At 34.2% G+C, this 21,106-nt stretch overlaps 2 protein-coding genes across 2 annotated transcripts; one reads left to right on the forward strand and one right to left on the reverse strand.

Annotated features, from left to right (window-relative positions):
* Positions 1–1,475: 1,475 nt before the first annotated feature.
* On the reverse strand, positions 1,476–2,133 carry LOC139848715 (uncharacterized). Its single transcript, XM_071838421.1, has 2 exons — positions 2,123–2,133; positions 1,476–2,055 (listed from the first exon to the last, which is right to left on the reverse strand). Exons 1-2 carry the CDS (start codon positions 2,131–2,133, stop codon positions 1,476–1,478), a joined length of 591 nt encoding a protein of 196 aa, XP_071694522.1.
* A 10,915-nt stretch (positions 2,134–13,048) lies between these two features.
* Positions 13,049–15,833, forward strand: LOC139848721 (uncharacterized). The gene is made up of 3 exons (XM_071838429.1): positions 13,049–13,244; positions 13,291–13,343; positions 14,529–15,833. Exons 1-3 carry the CDS (start codon positions 13,049–13,051, stop codon positions 15,831–15,833), a joined length of 1,554 nt encoding a protein of 517 aa, XP_071694530.1.
* The last annotated feature ends 5,273 nt before the right edge of the window (positions 15,834–21,106 follow it).

Genomic DNA, 21,106 nt, shown 5'->3' on the forward strand with positions numbered 1-21,106 from the left:
ACATGTGTTTAGTTGATTTTAAAAGTCAAGTTAGAAGGATTAACTTTTGTTTGCGAACAAGTTTAGAATTAACTAAACTATGTTCTTGTGATTACAAGTTTAAACCTTCGAATAAGATAGCTTTATATGTATGAATCGAATGATGTTATGAACATCATTACTACCTTAAGTTCCTTGGATAAACCTACTGTAAAATAGAAAAATGGATCTAGCTTCAATGGATCCTTGGATGGCTCGAAGTTCTTGAAGCAGAATCATGACACGAAAACAAGTTCAAGTAAGATCATCACTTGAAATAAGATTGTTATAGTTATAGAAATTGAACCAAAGTTTGAATATGATTATTACCTTGTATTAGAATGATAACCTACTGTAAGAAACAAAGATTTCTTGAGGTTGGATGATCACCTTACAAGATTGGAAGTGAGCTAGCAAACTTGAAAGTATTCTTGATTTTATGAAACTAGAACTTTTGGAATTTATGAAGAACACTTAGAACTTGAAGATAGAACTTGAGAGAGATCAATTAGATGAAGAAAATTGAAGAATAAAAGTGTTTGTAGGTGTTTTTGGTCGTTGGTGTATGGATTAGATATAAAGGATATGTAATTTTGTTTTCATGTAAATAAGTCATGAATGATTACTCATATTTTTGTAATTTTATGAGATATTTCATGCTAGTTGCCAAATGATGGTTCCCACATGTGTTAGGTGACTCACATGGGCTGCTAAGAGCTGATCATTGGAGTGTATATACCAATAGTACATACATCTAAAAGCTGTGTATTGTACGAGTACGAATACGGGTGCATACGAGTAGAATTGTTGATGAAACTGAACGAGGATGTAATTGTAAGCATTTTTGTTAAGTAGAAGTATTTTGATAAGTGTATTGAAGTCTTTAAAAAGTGTATAAATACATATTAAAACACTACATGTATATACATTTTAACTGAGTCGTTAAGTCATCGTTAGTCGTTACATGTAAGTGTTGTTTTGAAACCTTTAGGTTAACGATCTTGTTAATTGTTGTTAACCCAATGTTTATAATATCAAATGAGATTTTAAATTATTATATTATCATGATCTTATCATGTATGAATATCTCTTAATATGATATATATACATTAAATGTCTTTACAACGATAATCGTTACATATATGTCTCGTTTAAAAATCATTAAGTTAGTAGTCTTGTTTTTACATATGTAGTTCATTGTTAATATACTTAATGATATGTTTACTTATCATAGTATCATGTTAACTATATATATATCCATATATATGTCATCATATAGTTTTTACAAGTTTTAACGTTCGTGAATCACCGGTCAACTTGGGTGGTCAATTGTCTATATGAAACATATTTCAATTAATCAAGTCTTAACAAGTTTGATTGCTTAACATGTTGGAAACATTTAATCATGTAAATATCAATCTCAATTAATATATATAAACATGGAAAAGTTCGGGTCACTACAGTTTACATGTGCAAGTTTTATCTTGTAGATTGACTTTACCACTTTTTTTCATATCCAATACCTCAAACTTAACTTGTGATATCGGTTTGACAGTCCAACTAATAGACTTACGATTTCTTTTACCAAGCTTACGCTCTGTATATGGTGTGACAGGGGTTGTTAAACCATCGGCAGTGTTTCGGTGTTCCCAAAACCATTGTTGAACTGAAGCTCTAAAGAATTCAAGAAGCATTGTAATCGGGAGTTTCCTCGCATGAACTGACAGTGCGTTCATTGACTCTGCACTATTAGAAGTTAGGTAAGCATACCGAACACGATCTGCATGATGTCTAGACCATCTGTTGAACCCAACAGTAGTGAGTGTGCGTGCACTGTCTGGGATACGTCGTGCTAGTATACCATAGTGGTGATCAAAATTAGATTTTCTATACGCTTTGCACATTTTCCAGTAGTGCCACTCGTAACTTTTAACCCTTTTAGACACACTTTTGAGGTTTCCCAACAAATGTCTAGCACATAGTGCATGAAATACTTCTGGAAATACGTTTGATATGCCAGCAGCTATTGCAGGTGCCCTATCAGATATAATGGTAAGATTAACAATACAACACCCCGAAGACTGTAGAGAGTCTCTTAGATTACCAAAAAACCATGTCCAATGATCGGTGGTCTCTCCTGCTCCAATACCGTAGGCTAATGGAAGGATTCCATTGTTAGCATCCATAGCGACAGCAATCAAGTTAGTCCCCAAGTAACGACTTTTTAAATGAGCCCCATCGACTATGATTACTGGTCGTGCATAGTTAACAAACGAACGTGTCTGCATATTAAAGTATTGAAACATTATTTTTAAATACGAGTTAAATTAATAAGTAAATAAAGAAAGCATTAAACATACCGCTGCACCAATGGACATGTAACTCATAACAAATCTGCCTTTGTTCTCCATTCAAATGTTGGTTACACTACCTGGGTTAGAAAATCTAAGATTATATAGATAATTAGGTAGTATTTGAAAGGAATCTTCAAGACTACCCCTCAACATCTCAATTGCGTAACATTTGGCTTTCCATGCTTGGTGGTATGATAGACTTATTTTAAATCGCGTCGACATATCAGTCCTTATATCATTCGGTCGATAGACACGACCTTCTTGTTTCATCACCTCTTTCAGTATATTACCTAGGACCTTCTTGGTGGCATGCTTATTGTTTTGAAGAATTTGGGTATTTGAGCACGTGTGTAGATCATTCAACTTCCGTACTTGAAAGTTGTTGCTATCTTGTATACACCTAGCAGTAATTTGCCATGAACAATTTGGTGATATGCATGTAGCTGTATACCTTGACTTGTCTGAGTACTTTGGTTTTATCTGGAACCCTTCAGTAACACACTTTGTACGTAATTGCATAAGAAAATCTTCCTTGTTTTTGAAAGTCTGATTCAATTTAACTAGATCTGAGGTTTCATATATTGTCATTGATCTAGGTTTCATTTCGGGTTGGGTGTTCGACAGTAACGGTGGCATGTTCCAAAATATATCATCTGGTTGGGGATTATACTTAATTGGCTGGTCATAAGTTTGTGTTTGGTCGACGTATTCATCTTCGTATTCATCATCACTATCAGGAACATCATCCTCATCAACTACGTAGTTAGAAAAAGGGTGTTTTGTTGGTTTGATTGGATTCACATTTTCCATATCATCATGCTCAGATCCGCTTTGATCAGATGTAGGTAGGTCAACCATGTAATGATCTTCGTTACCTTCAAACGGTGGTTGTTTATCATTCAACAAATTGGTGTATTGTATTTGTTGGTTGATTTCATCCGTGGTTTGAGTTTGTAAGTTGATCTGATTTACAGATTGATTTTGTAGGTTCGAATTATTTGTGTATGGATGTGGTTGGTTGTACTGATCAGTGTATGGGTGGTGTAGGTTGAACTGATTGTTACTTTGGTGTTCTAGGTCGTACTGATTGATGGTTGACTGTTATAGGTTGAACTGATTGCTGGATGACTGTTGTCGGTTGAACTGATTATTGTATGGATGATGTAGGTTGAACTATTGATTGGATTGCTGAGGTAGGTTGAACTGATTATTGGATGGATGATTAAGGTTGTACTGATTATTGTAAGGATTTTGTAGGTTGAACTGATAATTGGTCGGATGTTGTAGGTTTAACCGATTATTGTATTGTTGTTGTAGGTTGAACTGATCATTAGGATTAGTAAGGTTTCGACCTAAAACATGCATTGAATTCGTAATATCTTCTAGATATATGAGAACGGGTTGATTTGAGATGGCGAAATTCATAAAATCATTAAAATCATCTTCATCATCAGTGATATCCAAGACACAGTTATCGACAACGTATTTCATAGATATAACTAAATCTTGTGAAACATCAATTTTTTTAACACATATTTTAACAAAAGCGTACGATTTAAGGGTTTGTTTGGCGCGATTGTAAGTTTCAAAGGTACTCTGGGACAATTAAGTGGCATATAAACTATATGATTATTGACATGTTCAAAATAACCTCCTGAACAAATATATATCTTTAACTTACTCATCACTATAAATGTAAAGACATATAAAAGTAGGGATTACTCACCAATAAGTGATGACCTCAAACTGCGCAAAGAGTTAACTTCAACTACTAAGTTGTTGTGAATATGAATCTGGTGTGTTTGAATATCGATCAAGTATGGTGTTTATTAAATATGGGAATTACTTATGGGATCCCATTACTTATAGAGTACAAATGGATAACAGGAATAAAAGGATCTACGTTATCCAATTAAATTCATGAAAGGTGGATTTCCTATCCGTACCTAATAAGTATAAGAAATGTTATCTAAATGTGGGACCTAGGTTGCCTTTTTAATCATGAAAGTCCACTGTGGTCGACTACTTCATATATGGTGGTCGACTATGTCATTTTTATTAAGTGGTCGACCCACATCAGGGTCGACCACAGTGTATTTAAGCAGGGGTCGACCACATTTTCCACGGTGGTCGACTACTTCATATACGGTGGTCGACTATGTCATTTTTATTAAGTGGTCGACCAACATCAGGGTCGACCACAGTGTATTTAAGCAGTGGTCGACCACATTTAACACCAGTGGTCGACCAGTCATTTGGTGACTGTCAAAAGATTACAGTGGAGCATGTTCAACCTGCTGACCTAATATGCCAACACAAACATTAGAGCTACCTTTTACAGTGGAACCTGTTCAAAATACAATACCAACACAAACATTAGATCTACCTTTTACGTACTTCGATTCGAGATCTAAAGAATGTCTTCCCCATCCTATGTCTGTATTCTAATGCAACCTTCGCAGTATCTTTCTCGAATGGGTAAGTTAGCTGGCAAAACACACGCTCCATGTTTATGCAAACCCATACACCATAGTCACCGTAATATCCTGACTGCTGAGGTGAGTCGATATACGTAAATGTAGATGGCATCGAGACGTGTGGTGGAGGAGTGTAGTTAATTGCCCTCAAAAACTCTGGCAGACACTTACCCAACTCGGAAACATAATAAGCGCGGTGGTTAATTGACTTGTGCTTGACAAAACTATCGTAAATGACGACGATGAAGTCCTTAAGATCAAGCACAATAAGCACCCAGTGATCCGCATCTTCCAAACATGTTGGGAATAGGACCTACAATTAACGTTAGAAAGTTATACAGATAACTCTAATCTGAATGTATATGTCAATGTATATTTAAACTGTATATGTATATGTATTTGATATTGTAACCTTCTGACACTTCGACCAATGTGGAAAAGGGAGTCTCGATCCGTCTGCATAGCAAGTAATATTGGGATTGGTGTAATTCGGGTCAAGTGTTACACCCGTTTTAAAAATCCCCATCCAGTTAATCATGTCGACTGGCATGATCGTACATCTTTGGCGGTCCTTTAGTGGCTGAAAATCCATTTGATCTAAACGGTAGCTCCACCACAACAACATAGATCCCCAACCATTAATATTCTGAAATTAACAATCACTTAGTCAATCTCAAGTTAGCGGAGTTAAATGTCGACCACTTTAATAATAAGTTTATAAAACACTTATAAAGTTATCTAAGTAACCGCCTTCAAATTTGTTGTAGATCCGCTCCCAAAACTCATCAGTGATGAATATAAATCCGTCGGATAGGCCCTGAACAAATACCGATAAGCACTCGTAATGCGGAGTCATCATCTCTTCCGGTGTCTTAGGGCCGTCCAGATTCCTTTCATCATGATATAATGTGGACGGGCCGGGATAGATAAGTCCAGACTTATGAATCAAATCGTTAATGATTTCTAGAATAACATTATCAGGCACTACTGGGGCACTCAGCCTCCCCGTCTTCTGTTGTTTTATCGGGATTTCTTTCTCTGGCATGTCAGGCTTTCTTTTAGCACCCTTTTTGATCATTTGTGACGGTGTAACGAAGGGAGACATCCTTACCCGTGCAACCCGACAGTCCCTTTTGCTTCTCCTCACATAAACCGGTGAAGCAACCTTCACATTATCATACATATTATTCTTGGTTGTCTGAACTTCAACATCTGACACATATCCACCAATGAAACCACCATCATCCTGTCACAGAAACACACAGCAGTAAGTCATCAGAAAGTCATCCATATAGTCGACCTTGACATGGATCGACTATAGTATAAATGTATTATAGTCGACCTAGATAATGGTCGACTACAATGTAAACGTGGTGATAGTCGATCCAATGAAGGGTCGACTACAAATTTGCACACTGGACAGTTTATATAACTTACCAACTTGCTTAAATAAATTATATAATAAGAAATTACCTGCTCTTGTTGACGGATATGCTGTTGTACGTTTTGTATCATAGAATGGAGTTTTAAAATCATTGTCTTGTGGTAGCCTCTAGAAACATATAAACTCTGCACTATCTTTAGTGTCTCACGTGTAACACGGATGCCAGCCTCAACTCGATCACTCATCTCCTTAATCTCCTTGGCATGTTTGTTTTCCTGGTCATCTAATCTCTTTGTCAAATTCTTAATCATATCCGTCAACTCCTTCTTCGTCTCATCATCAAATTTCTTCGGATCATCAACTTTCTTCACCGGTACTTTAGCATCGGGGTTCTTGAAATAGTTTGCACTAGCAACCCACCACTCACACTTAACCTCTGTCTTGGTGGGCCTCAAACGATTGAGAGGTCATTCTTCGTCCGGGATATCATCCTGTCATGCACATATACATATACAGTTACATATACATGTACATATGCATATACAGTTACAGTTACATATACATATACAGATACATATACAGTTACATATACAAATACAGATACATATACATATACATATACAGTTACATATACACATACATATACAGTTACATATACATATAGATATACACATACATATAAACATAACACATACATAAATATTTTGGCCCATATTTTGGTATAATTATACTCACCGGGAGTTGCATCAACTCAACGTACCCATTCCAGCCCATGACTTTCTTCTTCCGTTTCCAGTGGATTCCACGAGGTATGCCTTCACTTTCTGGCTTGAAAGCATATGCTTCTATTCGGTGTTTCTATGCCTCCCATATCCACATCTATAAACAAAAACCAAATTTGGTTAAATATGAAACATGTTAATTGCTTAAAATTCATAAGTACGGATTACTACCTTAAACACCCAAGTGAAGCCGCTCAAATGGTATGTCATTACCCCCTTCCGGGTTTTATCTGCTACCTTCTCTTTATAAGGTACTAACACGTGATGCAAACTATTGTAAAGTTTGGTCCATAAGAAAGAACCCCACGGATACTTGTTCATCAACTCAAAGTCCTCTAATAAAAGAAGCATGTCATCGTTTACGCTATCCCGCAACTGCTTCCCAAGGAAGCATAAGTTAATTATCAACGCAATGGCGACTATGACCTTATCCTTGTCAGTTCCTTTCAACTCATCTTTAAAAAAGGCGTCGTGAAACTCCGAAAGTGACGTTGACCACTATGTCGTTTAATAAAAACACGAGATGAAACCGAGTGGTCAAAATCCGACCTCTCTTGACCTATCCAATCTATAAAAGATGTAACTGGACCAAACCGCATCCCGGTAACCAAGCAAAACTCACGTCTACCACACCTAATGACATGGTCTCGGGTAACTCGAAACCATAGCTCTTCTGGCTCCTCACATATTTCGCATCCGTTGATTACAAACTTTTTCGGACGGTCAGTCTGATTCATTAATAAGCAATGTATGTATCCCGGATCATTGTCATCACACTTTATATCTAACCAATGACCGAAACACGTCTCTCTGAAAATCTTTGTCTGAGCCGGAGTGAGTTTGTTCTTAATCTCCCTTATAAGAGACATCTTGCTTCGAATTGTGACCTTGGCCTCGAACCAAACCTGTAATCAGACAATGATAATGTCATTATACATAAATGTTAATATACATACACATACATACAGGTACATACAATTGAAAAGCAAATACACTATAGTCGACCTTCTTTTTGGTCGACTAAAGTTTTATTCAACTATAGGCGACCCAAAATGGGGTTGACTATAGTGTATGTTTTTGGAAGTCGACCCTTTGAATGGTCGAGTATGCAAGTGATCTTCTGACCTAAGGCATCCCCATAACCATATACAGATATATACACTTTAGCAAAAACAATGGGAGAATTGTATATCTATAGATACATATACATATACATATACATATACATATACATATACATATACATATACATATACATATACATATACATATACATATACATATACATATACATATACATATACATATACATATACATTTACATTTACATATACATATACAATTACAGATACCTATCATATACTGAAATATACACACATACAATACATCCATACACACATATATATAAATACAGGGACCCATACATAGATATACATATATACACATATATACACATACAGATAAACTAACATATACATACAACAACGAATTAGGTTTTACCTCAATATCTGTCATCTTTGAAGGGAACTCTTGATTGAATCTAGGGACGAAATAGATACACTGACGATGGAATTAGGGTTTATCTACAAACTATTGAAGTGATCTCTTGATTGAATCTGCAATGAATGAGGGTTGATGAATCAGGTTTGAATCTGCAATGTTAGAGTTGAAATTTGAATTTTTTTTATCCCAACTCGCTATTTCAGTGTCTTTTTGTATGCTCGACCATCATTAAGGTCGCCCGTGTTTTTTGGGGTCGAATATAGTGGTCGACCGATAGCCAACAGAAGTTGACCTTGCCAGTTATAAACGGTGGTCGACCACATTTAAATTTGGTGTGGTCGACCAGGTATAGAGGTAGTCGACCCAATGTGTGGTCGACTTAATGGTGTAAATAGACAATTTTTTTTTCTAAAAGTGTATTTTGGAATAAAACTTTTTAAAAAAGTGTATTTTGGGGAATTTCCCAATAGAATGTGGTGTTGGGCTCAAAAACCTAATATTTCACCAAATAGAATCTGCTTTTAAAGTACTAAAACATTCACTTACATTGAGGTTTAACTGTAAGGGCTACTTTTTCTCCCTTCTTCAATGTTTTCACCGGCCTCTGACAGAGCATGGCAGAAATGGCCTAATCAAATAAGCAAATCATCATTAAAAGTTAAAAACACAGCAATACAATAGGAAGAATGAGTGTATCATCAAGGCTAATTTACCGTGTTGTATAGTGATCTCTACTCCACCAGATTTGAGCACTCAAAATCAGTTTAACTCCCAAAAGGTAGCTGAAACCTGAGGACTATGGGTTCGAAATGACAATAATTTACAACAAAAAATCTAAATGCCAAAAGCAGCACAGGTAATGGGGTAAGCAGTCCAAAATACCCTATATATTTTTAGAATGCACAAAACAACCTAAATGGTTATAAAAAAAAAATCAAACCAAATTTTTTTGGGGGGTTAACCATCCCACCTCAACCATATTCTGCATATCAAAACATTACCCATCACTACAATTAAGGTAGCTATTTCTACCCATTTACCAAAGGGCCTTTCAAAAAAAGAAAAGAAAAAAAAAGAGGTGGGGTCAACTACATTCTGTTATGGTTATCTATTATCTCAAATGGGGCAAATCAACCCATTTATATAAAGAGCGACAAAATACAATTTATAGCCACTATATCAAATAATATTGCATGTTTTAGCATAAAAATGGTTTAAAGGGTTATCGTATTAAAGGTAGCTATTTATAACCATTTAGCAATAAACGGTTTGATGTAGGATATGTAATAAATCTAGGTGATCAAACATCTAAAAAGATCAACTAAATAGGATAATTTTAAGTTTAAAACATGTTGAAAGTCTCCCTATTCATTTTTAGAATGCACAAAACAGCCTAAATTGTTATTAAAAAAAAAAACATACCAAATTTTTTTTGGGTTAACCATCCCACCTCACCGATATCTGCATATCAAAACATTACCCATTTCAACCCAAAACCGTTTAGACATGCCACTTAAATACAACATACATATCAATGCACATTTTAAATTTTAATCGTTCATGGTCAAATGAAACTGTCTTAGCATTACAGTCATCTAGATGTACCATATATATGTCAAATGAATATCAAGTTAGGATCAATCTAAAGAGCACTTAATTATTTCGACAGCTTCTATAACTCAAATGAATAACATGTTTAAAAGACCAATTATGCCCAACAAATCAACAAAACCGTATAGAACTTTTTTTTCAGTATATGACTAACACCACATCCAAAGCATATAAATAAAATATATTATTTAAGATGTTTACAAACATGCAATTTTAGTAACCAGTTTGATGCACCAAAAAAAAAAAAAAAAATTTAAAAAAAAATGCAGTACAATTTACTATGGCTTTATTTTCTATAACAAACCTTAGGTCTTCATTGTAGAACCATCAACTGAAACACCTAAATTTTTTACTCAAATTTTTTCCAGCAACATTACAGAAGATTTCAGGTCCCATCAAATCTGATTTATTTACGGTTTGAGAGTTAGGACTTTCTGATATTTTTCTATAAAATAGCCTCGCGCCTGCTTCTGCTGTTGCTGTACAACAGCAAGTCAACAGCTGCAGTTCCACTTTTTAACGACCCGAAAATCAAGTTTAAACTTGAAAAATCTAAACATCTCATATATGGTTTCGAAGCTTGTCGGGAAATTTTTCTATAAAAATTATGTTCATCAAGTGTTAGAACATTCAGATTATATCAACCGTTAGAACATCTAATATATCATTTTGGCATTTTTTTCCAAAACTAACACTATTTCCTGTTGACGAAAATAATTCATTGCGGGCGACTTGAATGTTCATTTTCAAACCATAAATCTAAAATGACATTATGGATGTGTTTGGAATTTCAGATGTATTGAAATAGGGCCTAATTACCCAAATGGATCATAATTTCTATCTTAACCCATAATAAGTCCAAAATTTATTTTCAAAATACTAACACTTGCAAATACACTTACTACAACATATACAACCTATCTAAATTAACCATTACCTCAACTAACAGCCATTTGGTCATAGAGGTTAATATTACCCAAATGGACACCAAAAAGATTCTAACGTTGCAACACACCAACGCCTATCATTTCCTTAACCCACAATCAGTAACTACAAATAAGCAAAGGACATGAAAAGGGTAAGAGCACAATGAAGTAAAGAGAAGGATGCAAAAGTAAGCAGTCATATTACCTTAAAAAAGATAAGAAGTCGAAAACAACAAAACAATGGAAAACAACCTGCAAAGATAGCATCACACATCTAATATTTTTAAATGTGTCTAAAGTAACAAACTAAAAGAAAACAGAACATAATCACCAAACATAATTCTATTCAGGTATGGGAGCAACTAAACTAACTTATGCAATTTCTTACACAATCTGGATCGTAGGCCAAATTATACAGTATTTGAAGTTCATGACATAAAAATAATGGGAAGTAAGTAAAACAAAGTAATAATTAATTGAATTAAATTCGAAGGTCGACAGAAATTATAGTGTTTTTTTGGGATTGTTGAGTCTAATCGTGAAGTACTAATAACGAAACTATATATAGTAAAAGTACTAATAATGCAACTATACATAGGTTATATAATGCATTATATTATAATTATAATTGTAAGCTGCATATATGTAGCTGGAACAGTGAAGCAAAAGTGGGTAGTTCAAACATACAGTTACAGAGATGCAGATTTTATACCATGGAAAGTGCAATATAACATCTTCCTGATGGCGATTGTAGCGATTGAGATAACGGAAACTGAAGCCCTGTTCTGACCAAATACACATAAGAAAGGTAATTAGGTAATAAGCACAGAATATTTAATAGTATCAGAATAATAAATCATGATTGGAAAAAAAAAACTTAAACAAAACTCTGAAAGATTACATCAGAAACGCAACAGGAGCATTAATAAGATTAACTGTAGCTTCAATGAATCAATAAAAAATCAATCAATAAAACTCAACAGAAGCATCATCATCATCTGTACAGCAACAAAGAACAAAAAAAAAACGATAAATCATAAACCTAACTTTTAATCAAATCTGGTAAACAAAATCAGTAACGAAAACCAACAATAAATCGAAGTAAACGAAGTATGTATAACCTAAACCTGATAAAAGATTCACCTTCAACTAAATACATCACTTAATCCATAAAAACCGCTAATTCAATCAAAGAAACCCTAAGCTTAGAGCAGAAGAAACACGGAAACAAATGATTATAAACCTTAATCGACCTTTTAATCGCATTAGACGACCAAAATATCAAAGGAAAACTCTTCAATTGTTGATCATCGACAGTCAGTTGGAATGTGTCGGAGAGGAGGAGCTGATGAAGATGATGGTGATGAATAAGGTTTCTGTCTTTTCCTAAACAATGGAGTTGGATGAAGCTATGAAGATGGTTTCAGGCGTTTGATTTGTGGAGTTTAGGGAAGAATTTTGGGAGTTTAGGGAAGAAGCTAGAAGAGAGATGTGGCTGATTTGAGATAAGGCAGGGTTTTATTTTTTTTATTGTAAGGGGAGATGTAGGGGGTGGTGTATGGGTAAGTGGGAGGGCCAAAAGCGACAAAAATTTTCATGACAATTAGTATGTAAGGGTAATAATAATGATTATGATACTTATCATGATAATTATAATACTGATAATAATTATAATACTAGTAATGATACTAATAATAATATTATAACTTATAAAATGACACAAGTATTAGTTTTTAATGAACAAATAATAAATTTTATGATTTTTATAGAAATTATAATAATATTCATAATCATAATGATAATAATAATATTATATTTATCGTAATTATATCATCTTAAGTTTACATTTATAATAATCATACTTATAATTAATTTATAATCATAACTTAGTTATTATCTTTAACATACATAAAAATTTATATTTGTAACTAATCATACTTATAAATTTATATTTTTGAGGGCAATTAACTACACTCCTCCACCACACGTCTCGATGCCATCTACATTTATGTATATCGACTCACCTCAGCAGTCAGGATATTACGGTGACTGTGGTGTATGGGTTTGCATAAACATGGAGCGTGTGTTTTGCCAGCTAACCTACCCATTCGAGAAAGATACTGCGAAGGTTGCATTAGAATACAGACATAGGATGGGGAAGGCATTCTTTAGATCTCGAATCGAAGTACGTAAAAGGTAGATCTAATGTTTGTGTTGGTATTGTATTTTGAACAGGCTCCACTGTAAAAGGTAGCTCTAATGTTTGTGTTGGCATATTAGGTCAGCAGGTTGAACATGCTCCACTGTAATCTTTTGACAGTCACCAAATGACTGGTCGACCACTGGTGTTAAATGTGGTCGACCACTGCTTAAATACACTGTGGTTGACCCTGATGTTGGTCGACCACTTAATAAAAATGACATAGTCGACCACCGTATATGAAGTAGTCAACCACCGTGGAAAATGTGGTCGACCCCTGCTTAAATACACTGTGGTCGACCCTGATGTGGGTCGACCACTTAATAAAAATGACATCGTCGACCACCATATATGAAGTAGTCGACCACAGTGGACTTTCATGATTAAAAAGGCAACCTAGGTCCCACATTTAGATAACATTTCTTATACTTATTAGTTACGGATAGGAAATTCACCTTTCATGAATTTAATTGGATAACGTAGATCCTTTTATTCCTGTTATCCATTTGTACTCTATAAGTAATGGGATCCCATAAGTAATTCCCATATTTAATAAACACCATACTTGATCGATATTCAAACACACCAGATTCATATTCACAACAACTTAGTAGTTGAAGTTAACTCTTTGCGCAGTTTGAGGTCATCACTTATTGGTGAGTAATCCCTACTTTTATATGTCTTTACATTTATAGTGATGAGTAAGTTAAAGATATATATCTGTTCAGGAGGTTATTTTGAACATGTCAATAATCATATAGTTTATATGCCACTTAATTGTCCCAGAGTACCTTTGAAACTTACAATCGCGCCAAACAAACCCTTAAATCGTACACTTTTATTAAAATATGTGTTAAAAAAAATCGATGTTTCACAAGATTTAGTTATATCTATGAAATACGTTATCGATAACTGTGTCTTGGATATCACTGATGATGAAGATGATTTTAATGATTTTATGAATTTCGCCATCTCAAATCAACCCGTTCACATATATCTAGAAGATATTACGAATTCAATGCATGTTTTAGGTCGAAACCTTACTAATCCTAATGATCAGTTCAACCTACAACAACAATACAATAATCGGTTAAACCTACATAATCTTAGATTGTCTAACCCAGGTAGTGTAACCAACATTCAAACGGACAACAAAGGCAGATTTGTTATGAGTTACATGTCCATTGGTGCAGCGGTATGTTCAATGCTTTCTTTATTTACTTATTAATTTAACTCGTATTTAAAAATAATGTTTCAATATTTTAATATGCAGACACGTTCGTTTGTTAACTATGCACCACCAGTAATCATAGTCGATGGGGCTCATTTAAAAAGTCGTTACTTGGGGACTAACTTGATTGCTGTCGCTATGGATGCTAACAATGGAATCCTTCCATTATCCTACGGTATTGGAGCAGGAGAGACCACCGATCATTGGAAATGGTTTTTTGGTAATCTAAGAGACTCTCTACAGTCTTCGGGGTGTTGTATTGTTATTCTTACCATTATATCTGACAGGGCACCTGCAATAGATGCTGGCATATCAAACGTATTTTCAGAAGTATTTCATGCACTATGTGCTAGACATTTGTTGGGTAACCTCAAAAGTGTGTCTAAAAGGGTTAAAAGTTACGAGTGGCACTACTGGAAAATGTGCAAAGCGTATAGAAAATCTGATTTTGATCACCACTATGGTATACTATGTATCCCAGACAGTGCACGTACACTCACTACTGTTGGGTTCAACAGATGGTCTAGACATCATGCAGATCGTGTTCGGTATGCTTACCTAACTTCTAATAGTGCAGAGTCAATGAACGCACTGTCAGTTCATGCGAGGAAACTCCCAATTACAATGCTTCTTGAATTCTTTAGAGCTTCAGTTCAACAATGGTTTTGGGAACACCGAAACACTGCCGATGGTTTAACAACACCTGTCACACCATATGCAGAGCGTAAGCTTGGTAAAAGAAATCGTAAGTCTATTAGTTGGACTCTCAAACCGATATCACAAGTTAAGTTTGAGGTATTGGATATGAAAAAAGGCGGTAAAGTCAATCTACAAGATAAAACTTGCACATGTAAACAATGGCAGTTTTCTGGTATACCCTGTGGACATGTAATGGCAGTAGCAAGGTATTTTGTCCTACGTAATGTTACTACACACGTTCAGAAGTATTTCCACACTGAAACGTACAAGTCGGCATACATGGAAGATATTAACACGCTAGATCATATTTCTAAATGGATAGATCCAGGACACCTACAAACCGTCCTACCGCCATTGGTTACAAAGCGACAATCGGGTAGACCGAAGAGTACTGCTCGTATACCGACCCAAGGAGAGGACAAAGATAATTTCAAATCTAAAAGAAAATGCAGTCGTTACTTGGAATATGGACATACTAGATCAACTTGCACCGCACATTATGATCTTTCTGAAGGTAAACAAAAGTCCAAGTGTAACTCAAAAAGAAAGGCAAAGCCGAAGGGGTTGGTAAAGGGCAAGGGTAAAGGAAAATGTGAAGACTCATGCTCAACACAATTTGGCTCCACTTACAATTTGAGTGATGATTAGCTTCTTCTTTGTGTTTTAAATGTGTTTAACTGCCATGGATGATAGGTATGTGTATTCGTATGTTTTCTAGCCGTTTAACTGTCGTGTATGTGTTGTGTCTGTAACTTGTGTTATTTGTTGTGTAATCAATAAATGTAGTATGAGATAATATATAATATTTGTTGTTCAAATTAAAGTTTATTTCACTAAATTGGATGGCAGACTACATTGGAACTAATGAAAAATCTTATCTGATATATCTTATCCAATAGTAGTATGAGTTATGCTTAGTCGACTCACTAATCGGTCGCCTACAACACAAGGATGGTCGACTAGGGTTAGTTGACCCACTTATGGCTAACAAGTCAGTCGACCTTGAAGTCGACCACATCATTGAAGTAGTCGACCAACATCAATGAAGAATGTTGGTCGACTACCTTGAAAACTAATGTGGTCGACCGGGTAAAGGGGTAGTCGACCCAAATTGTGGTCGACCTAATGGTATAAATAGACAATTTTTTTCCCGAAAGTGTATTTTGGAAGAAAAGTTTTAAAAAAAGTGTATTTGGGCGAATTTCCCCATTCTATTTATTTTTGGATGACATATTAGTATTTTAGTTGTAACAATGTTACCATTGTCCTAAAACAACTAACCGATACTTTTATAGTTGTACATCCATAGATACATGTTTCAAGGGTGATAAGAAGATTAACACATTTTATGTTTCATAGCTGAAAAGATCAAATGCATTTTAGGTAAAATTGAGAAACCATATGTTTAGCTCTACTTATCTCTTTAATACCCTTTTGTTTCAACTACATCATTTAAAACTCTTTATCTATTCATTATTGTAATGTTATTGTTTTAAAAGCTGCTGCTGAGTGCTACTACTACTGCTAAGTGCTAGAATCAAGTGCATTTTCTAATCTAAAACATCATTGATACCACGTATTTTAGCTTCTCCCTGCTTCTAATTTGCTTGATGAAAGTTTAAATAAAGATTGGATTTTTAGTTATTCAAATTCACCGTCTTCATTTGTTTTGTGTCTTGATTCATCTGTTTTTAGATGCTTATTATGACGTTTAATATTTTCAATCACCATTTTTATTTACTCCGAAATGTAGGTGTTCCAGAAGATAATAAAAACGTAACCATATAACAAAAAGACCGTCGCCGCTGCAACGCGCGGCCGGATTCTATCTAGTTATTATTATTATTATTATTATTATTATTATTATTATTATTATTATTATTATTATTATTATTATCATTGTAAGTATTATTATGTACATTATAATGATTATTAGTACTATGTAAATTTTAAAATCATTAACATAACTAACACTAACAATAAAATTAATATATTTTATATATTATTAATATCATTACCTTATTACTAATAGAATTATTATCATTATTATCATTATTACTAATACTAAGTATTATCATTATCATATTTATCATTACAAATATTAATTGGGTATCACTATAATAACTATCTTAATAAACAAATGATATATATGTATAAGGATATATTTAATACTTATAACATAACAAAATTAATATTTTATATACAAAATGAATATATGAGACGTATATATGTTATTAATATAAAAATGATATAATTAGTAAATTATACATACACAAACTTATTCGATTACGGTATGTATATTAATAAATATACAAATGATATAGGTTCGTGAATCCGAGGCCAACCCTGCATTGTTCAGTTGTTCAATATAGTCATATGTATTTTTACTACAAAATACATTAGGTGAGTTTCATTTGCCTTTTTACCCTTTATATCTTTGGGCTGAGAATACATGCGCAACTTTTATAACTGTTTTACGAAATAGACACAAGTATCGAAACTACATTCTATGGCTGGATTATTAAATCGAATATGCCCCTTTTTAGTCTGGTAATCTAAGAATTAGGGAACAGACACCCTAATTGACGCGAACTCTAAAGATAGATCTATCGGGCCCAACAAGCCCCATCCAAAGTACCGGATGCTTTAGTACTTCGAAATTTATATCATGTCCGAAGGAGGATCCAGGAATGATGGGGATATTCTTATATGCATATTGTGAATGTCGGTTACCAGGTGTTCAATCCATATGAATGATTATTTTTGTCTCTATGCATGGGACGAATGTTTATGAGAAATGGAAATATGAAATCTTGTGGTCTGTTAAAATTATGAAATGATTATTTATGTTAAACTAACGAACTCACCAACCTTTTGGTTGACACTTTAAAGCATGTTTATTCTCAGGTACGAAAGAAATCTTCCGCTGTGCATTTGCTTGTATTAGAGATATTACTTGGAGTCATTCATGACATATTTCAAAGATGTTACATTCGAGTCGTCAAGTTCATCAAGATTATTATTAAGTCAATTATAGTTGGATATATTATGAAATGATATGCATGCCATCAATTTTCGATGTAAAGCAAGTTTGTCTTTTAAAAACGAATGCAATGTTTGAAAAATGTATCATATAGAGGTCAAGTACCTCACGATGTAATCAACTATTGTGAATCATTTGTAATCAATATGGACTTCGTCCAGATGGATTAGGACGGGTCGCTTCATTTTATAGCAGCACAAAACAAAAGATGACTTACTCATTTTTCCTGGCCTGTTTTGGACGAGACATAAAAACTATAACAGCAACAGGAACAGGCGAAACAGAAGGCTGCAGGAGGTGGCTTGGTAATCGAATGCAGGCTGAATGGAGGACTGTTTTGATGGGTTTTATCGACTGCAGATATGGCGAATGCAGGCTGGGGGTTTTGAGAGGTGTGAGTCGACATAATAGCTGATGGTGAGGGATTTTTAGTTGACAAAAAGAACAGGCTGGATGATGGTTTTTAGTCGACTGAATTGGAGATGAATGTGTCGACAGATTTGGAGGGAATAAAGCTAGATAATATCGACTAATCTGCAGGTTAATTTTGTGGTGAGGTTAATGAATATCATGAGGGTATTTATAGTTTTAGTTGGTTTCCTAAATGCTCTCAAGTTACTTGGAGATCAAGAACTTTAATTTGAATCAAACTAGGACTATTAACTTAGTGATTAAGTTCATTATTTCCTCTTAATTTCCTAGTTACAGTCGATTTGTATTTTTACATGTATCTCTATTTTTTTTACGGCATTACATAATTATTTATGTATTTTTTTATTTTTTTATTATTATTAAGGTTACATTTATTTAATTACATTTTATTTATTTATTAATCCCTAACTTTTATAAATCTTTAATTTGGTCCTGATTAGTTTTTAAAGTTTATATAATGTCACATATAGCTTATTTTATTAAATTAGTATTAGGGTTAGGGTTTACAAGATTAGGGTTTAGTATTTAATGTATAGGGTTAGGTTTTAAGATTAATAAATTCAAGAATTAATTAAGATCATTAATTATGATCAGATAACAACCCTAATGATAACACCCAGAATATGACAATGAAACCTTAAGGGCAATTTGGTAAGTTCGGAAGGGAAAAGTGAGGGTTGTTATAGTACCTCCCCGTTAATTTAAACTTCATCCCGAAGTTTCAGTAAGACTTCTCGGATGCACCAACAGTTGAGAATAGATGTGGATATTTTCGCTTCATCTGGTCTTCACGTTCCCAGGTATACTCGGGGCCTCTACGTGAATTCCAAAGGATCTTAACAACAAGAATAGAGCTTTGTTTCAAACGTTTAACCTCAAGATTCATAACTTCTATAGGTTTTTCGATGAAGTGCTGTTTATCATCATTGCGAAGATCATTTAAGGGAATAACAAGTATGTCACCAACAGAACACTTTTTAAGATTCGAGATATGAAATGTATGAACTTTATTTAACAGTAAGTGTTGACTAAAAATTATCATTCGGTCAACATTTTGTTAAAGCAAAGTTTACACTTAATTTCAGTGGAGATCTATTTGAGTAAGAGCTGATATTGTATGAAATTTCAGCTAAAAGAGCCTAAGTGAATAGAATAACTGGTCTTATGGACTTCTTCCATGACTAGTTCTTGAAAAATTTCTGAGTAGCGGTGATTTTTATAGAATCGAAATGTATTCCTTCACTCTTAAACTACATGTCTAAGAATTTGTACGGTTCGCAGCCAAAGTTCATACTTGGAAAACTTGGCATAAAGTTGTTCCTTCTTTAAGAGCTCAAGAATCAATTGCAGATGTTGCTCATGCTCTTTCTCGCTCTTGTAATAGATTAAGATGTCATCAATGAAAACGGTTATGAATTTATCAAGATAAGGTTTGCATACACGGTTCATAAGATCCATGAATACAGCAGGAGTATTGTTTGAACCAAAAGGCATGACAAGAAACTCATAGTGTCTATAACGAGTTCGGAAAACAGTCTTAGAAACATCAGTTTCCTTGACTCTCAATTGATGATAACCCGACCTAAGATCAATCTTTGAAAAATACTTGACCCTTGCAGTTGGTCAAACAGGTCATCAATACACGGCAGTGGATAACGATTCTTGCTTGTTGAGTTCTCGGTAATCAATACACATTCTCAACGTGCCATCTTTCTTCTTAACAAATAGAACAGGTGCTCCCCACGGAGACGAACTAGGACGAATGAAACCTTTCTCCAAAAGTTCTTGGGGTTGGCTAGATAATTCCTTCATTTCGGATGGAGCTAATCGGTATGATACCTATGCAATAGGTACAACACCGGGCGTGGATAATTGACAAGTGAATGATATATAATATCTAGGGTTGATATTTTTAGTTGACAATATAGTGATAAGGAGTATGTAATGGTACACAATGGTCCTAAGGTTGATCAAATCTTATTCCCATCATGATCCATTAGGATTTCTGTATGACTGATGTGTGAAATCTAGTATATAAATTATCTCTGGAAATATGCCTGGTTAAAGATTACTACACACTTACGGGCAGTGTACCCGATCGTGTAATAGTATAAAAATGGTAATTCCAAGTATCGTTCCAAGGACAGTATTAACGTGAGAATTAAGTTTGAAACTAATAAAAGTAAACTAAGTTAAACTATGAAAATTGAAATTACGAGATAGTTTGTTTTGCGGCTATTTAACGATTAGCCAAATCAAGATAGCTTTGAAAATAAAAGACAATATTTTTGGTTTTTAAGTTTAAATAAAAGAAATGCAGACTCGACAGAAAAATAAAGATATTTGAATTCAATGGATAAAAGAATGTTCGCCTAGATATCCTATTCGCAGTGTTGGATGATTTGTTATTAAGCACTAGTTCTATTAATCAATGCACACAATTACA

Source organism: Rutidosis leptorrhynchoides, chromosome 1, assembly GCF_046630445.1.
Source record: "Rutidosis leptorrhynchoides isolate AG116_Rl617_1_P2 chromosome 1, CSIRO_AGI_Rlap_v1, whole genome shotgun sequence".
Taxonomy (NCBI): domain Eukaryota; kingdom Viridiplantae; phylum Streptophyta; class Magnoliopsida; order Asterales; family Asteraceae; genus Rutidosis; species Rutidosis leptorrhynchoides.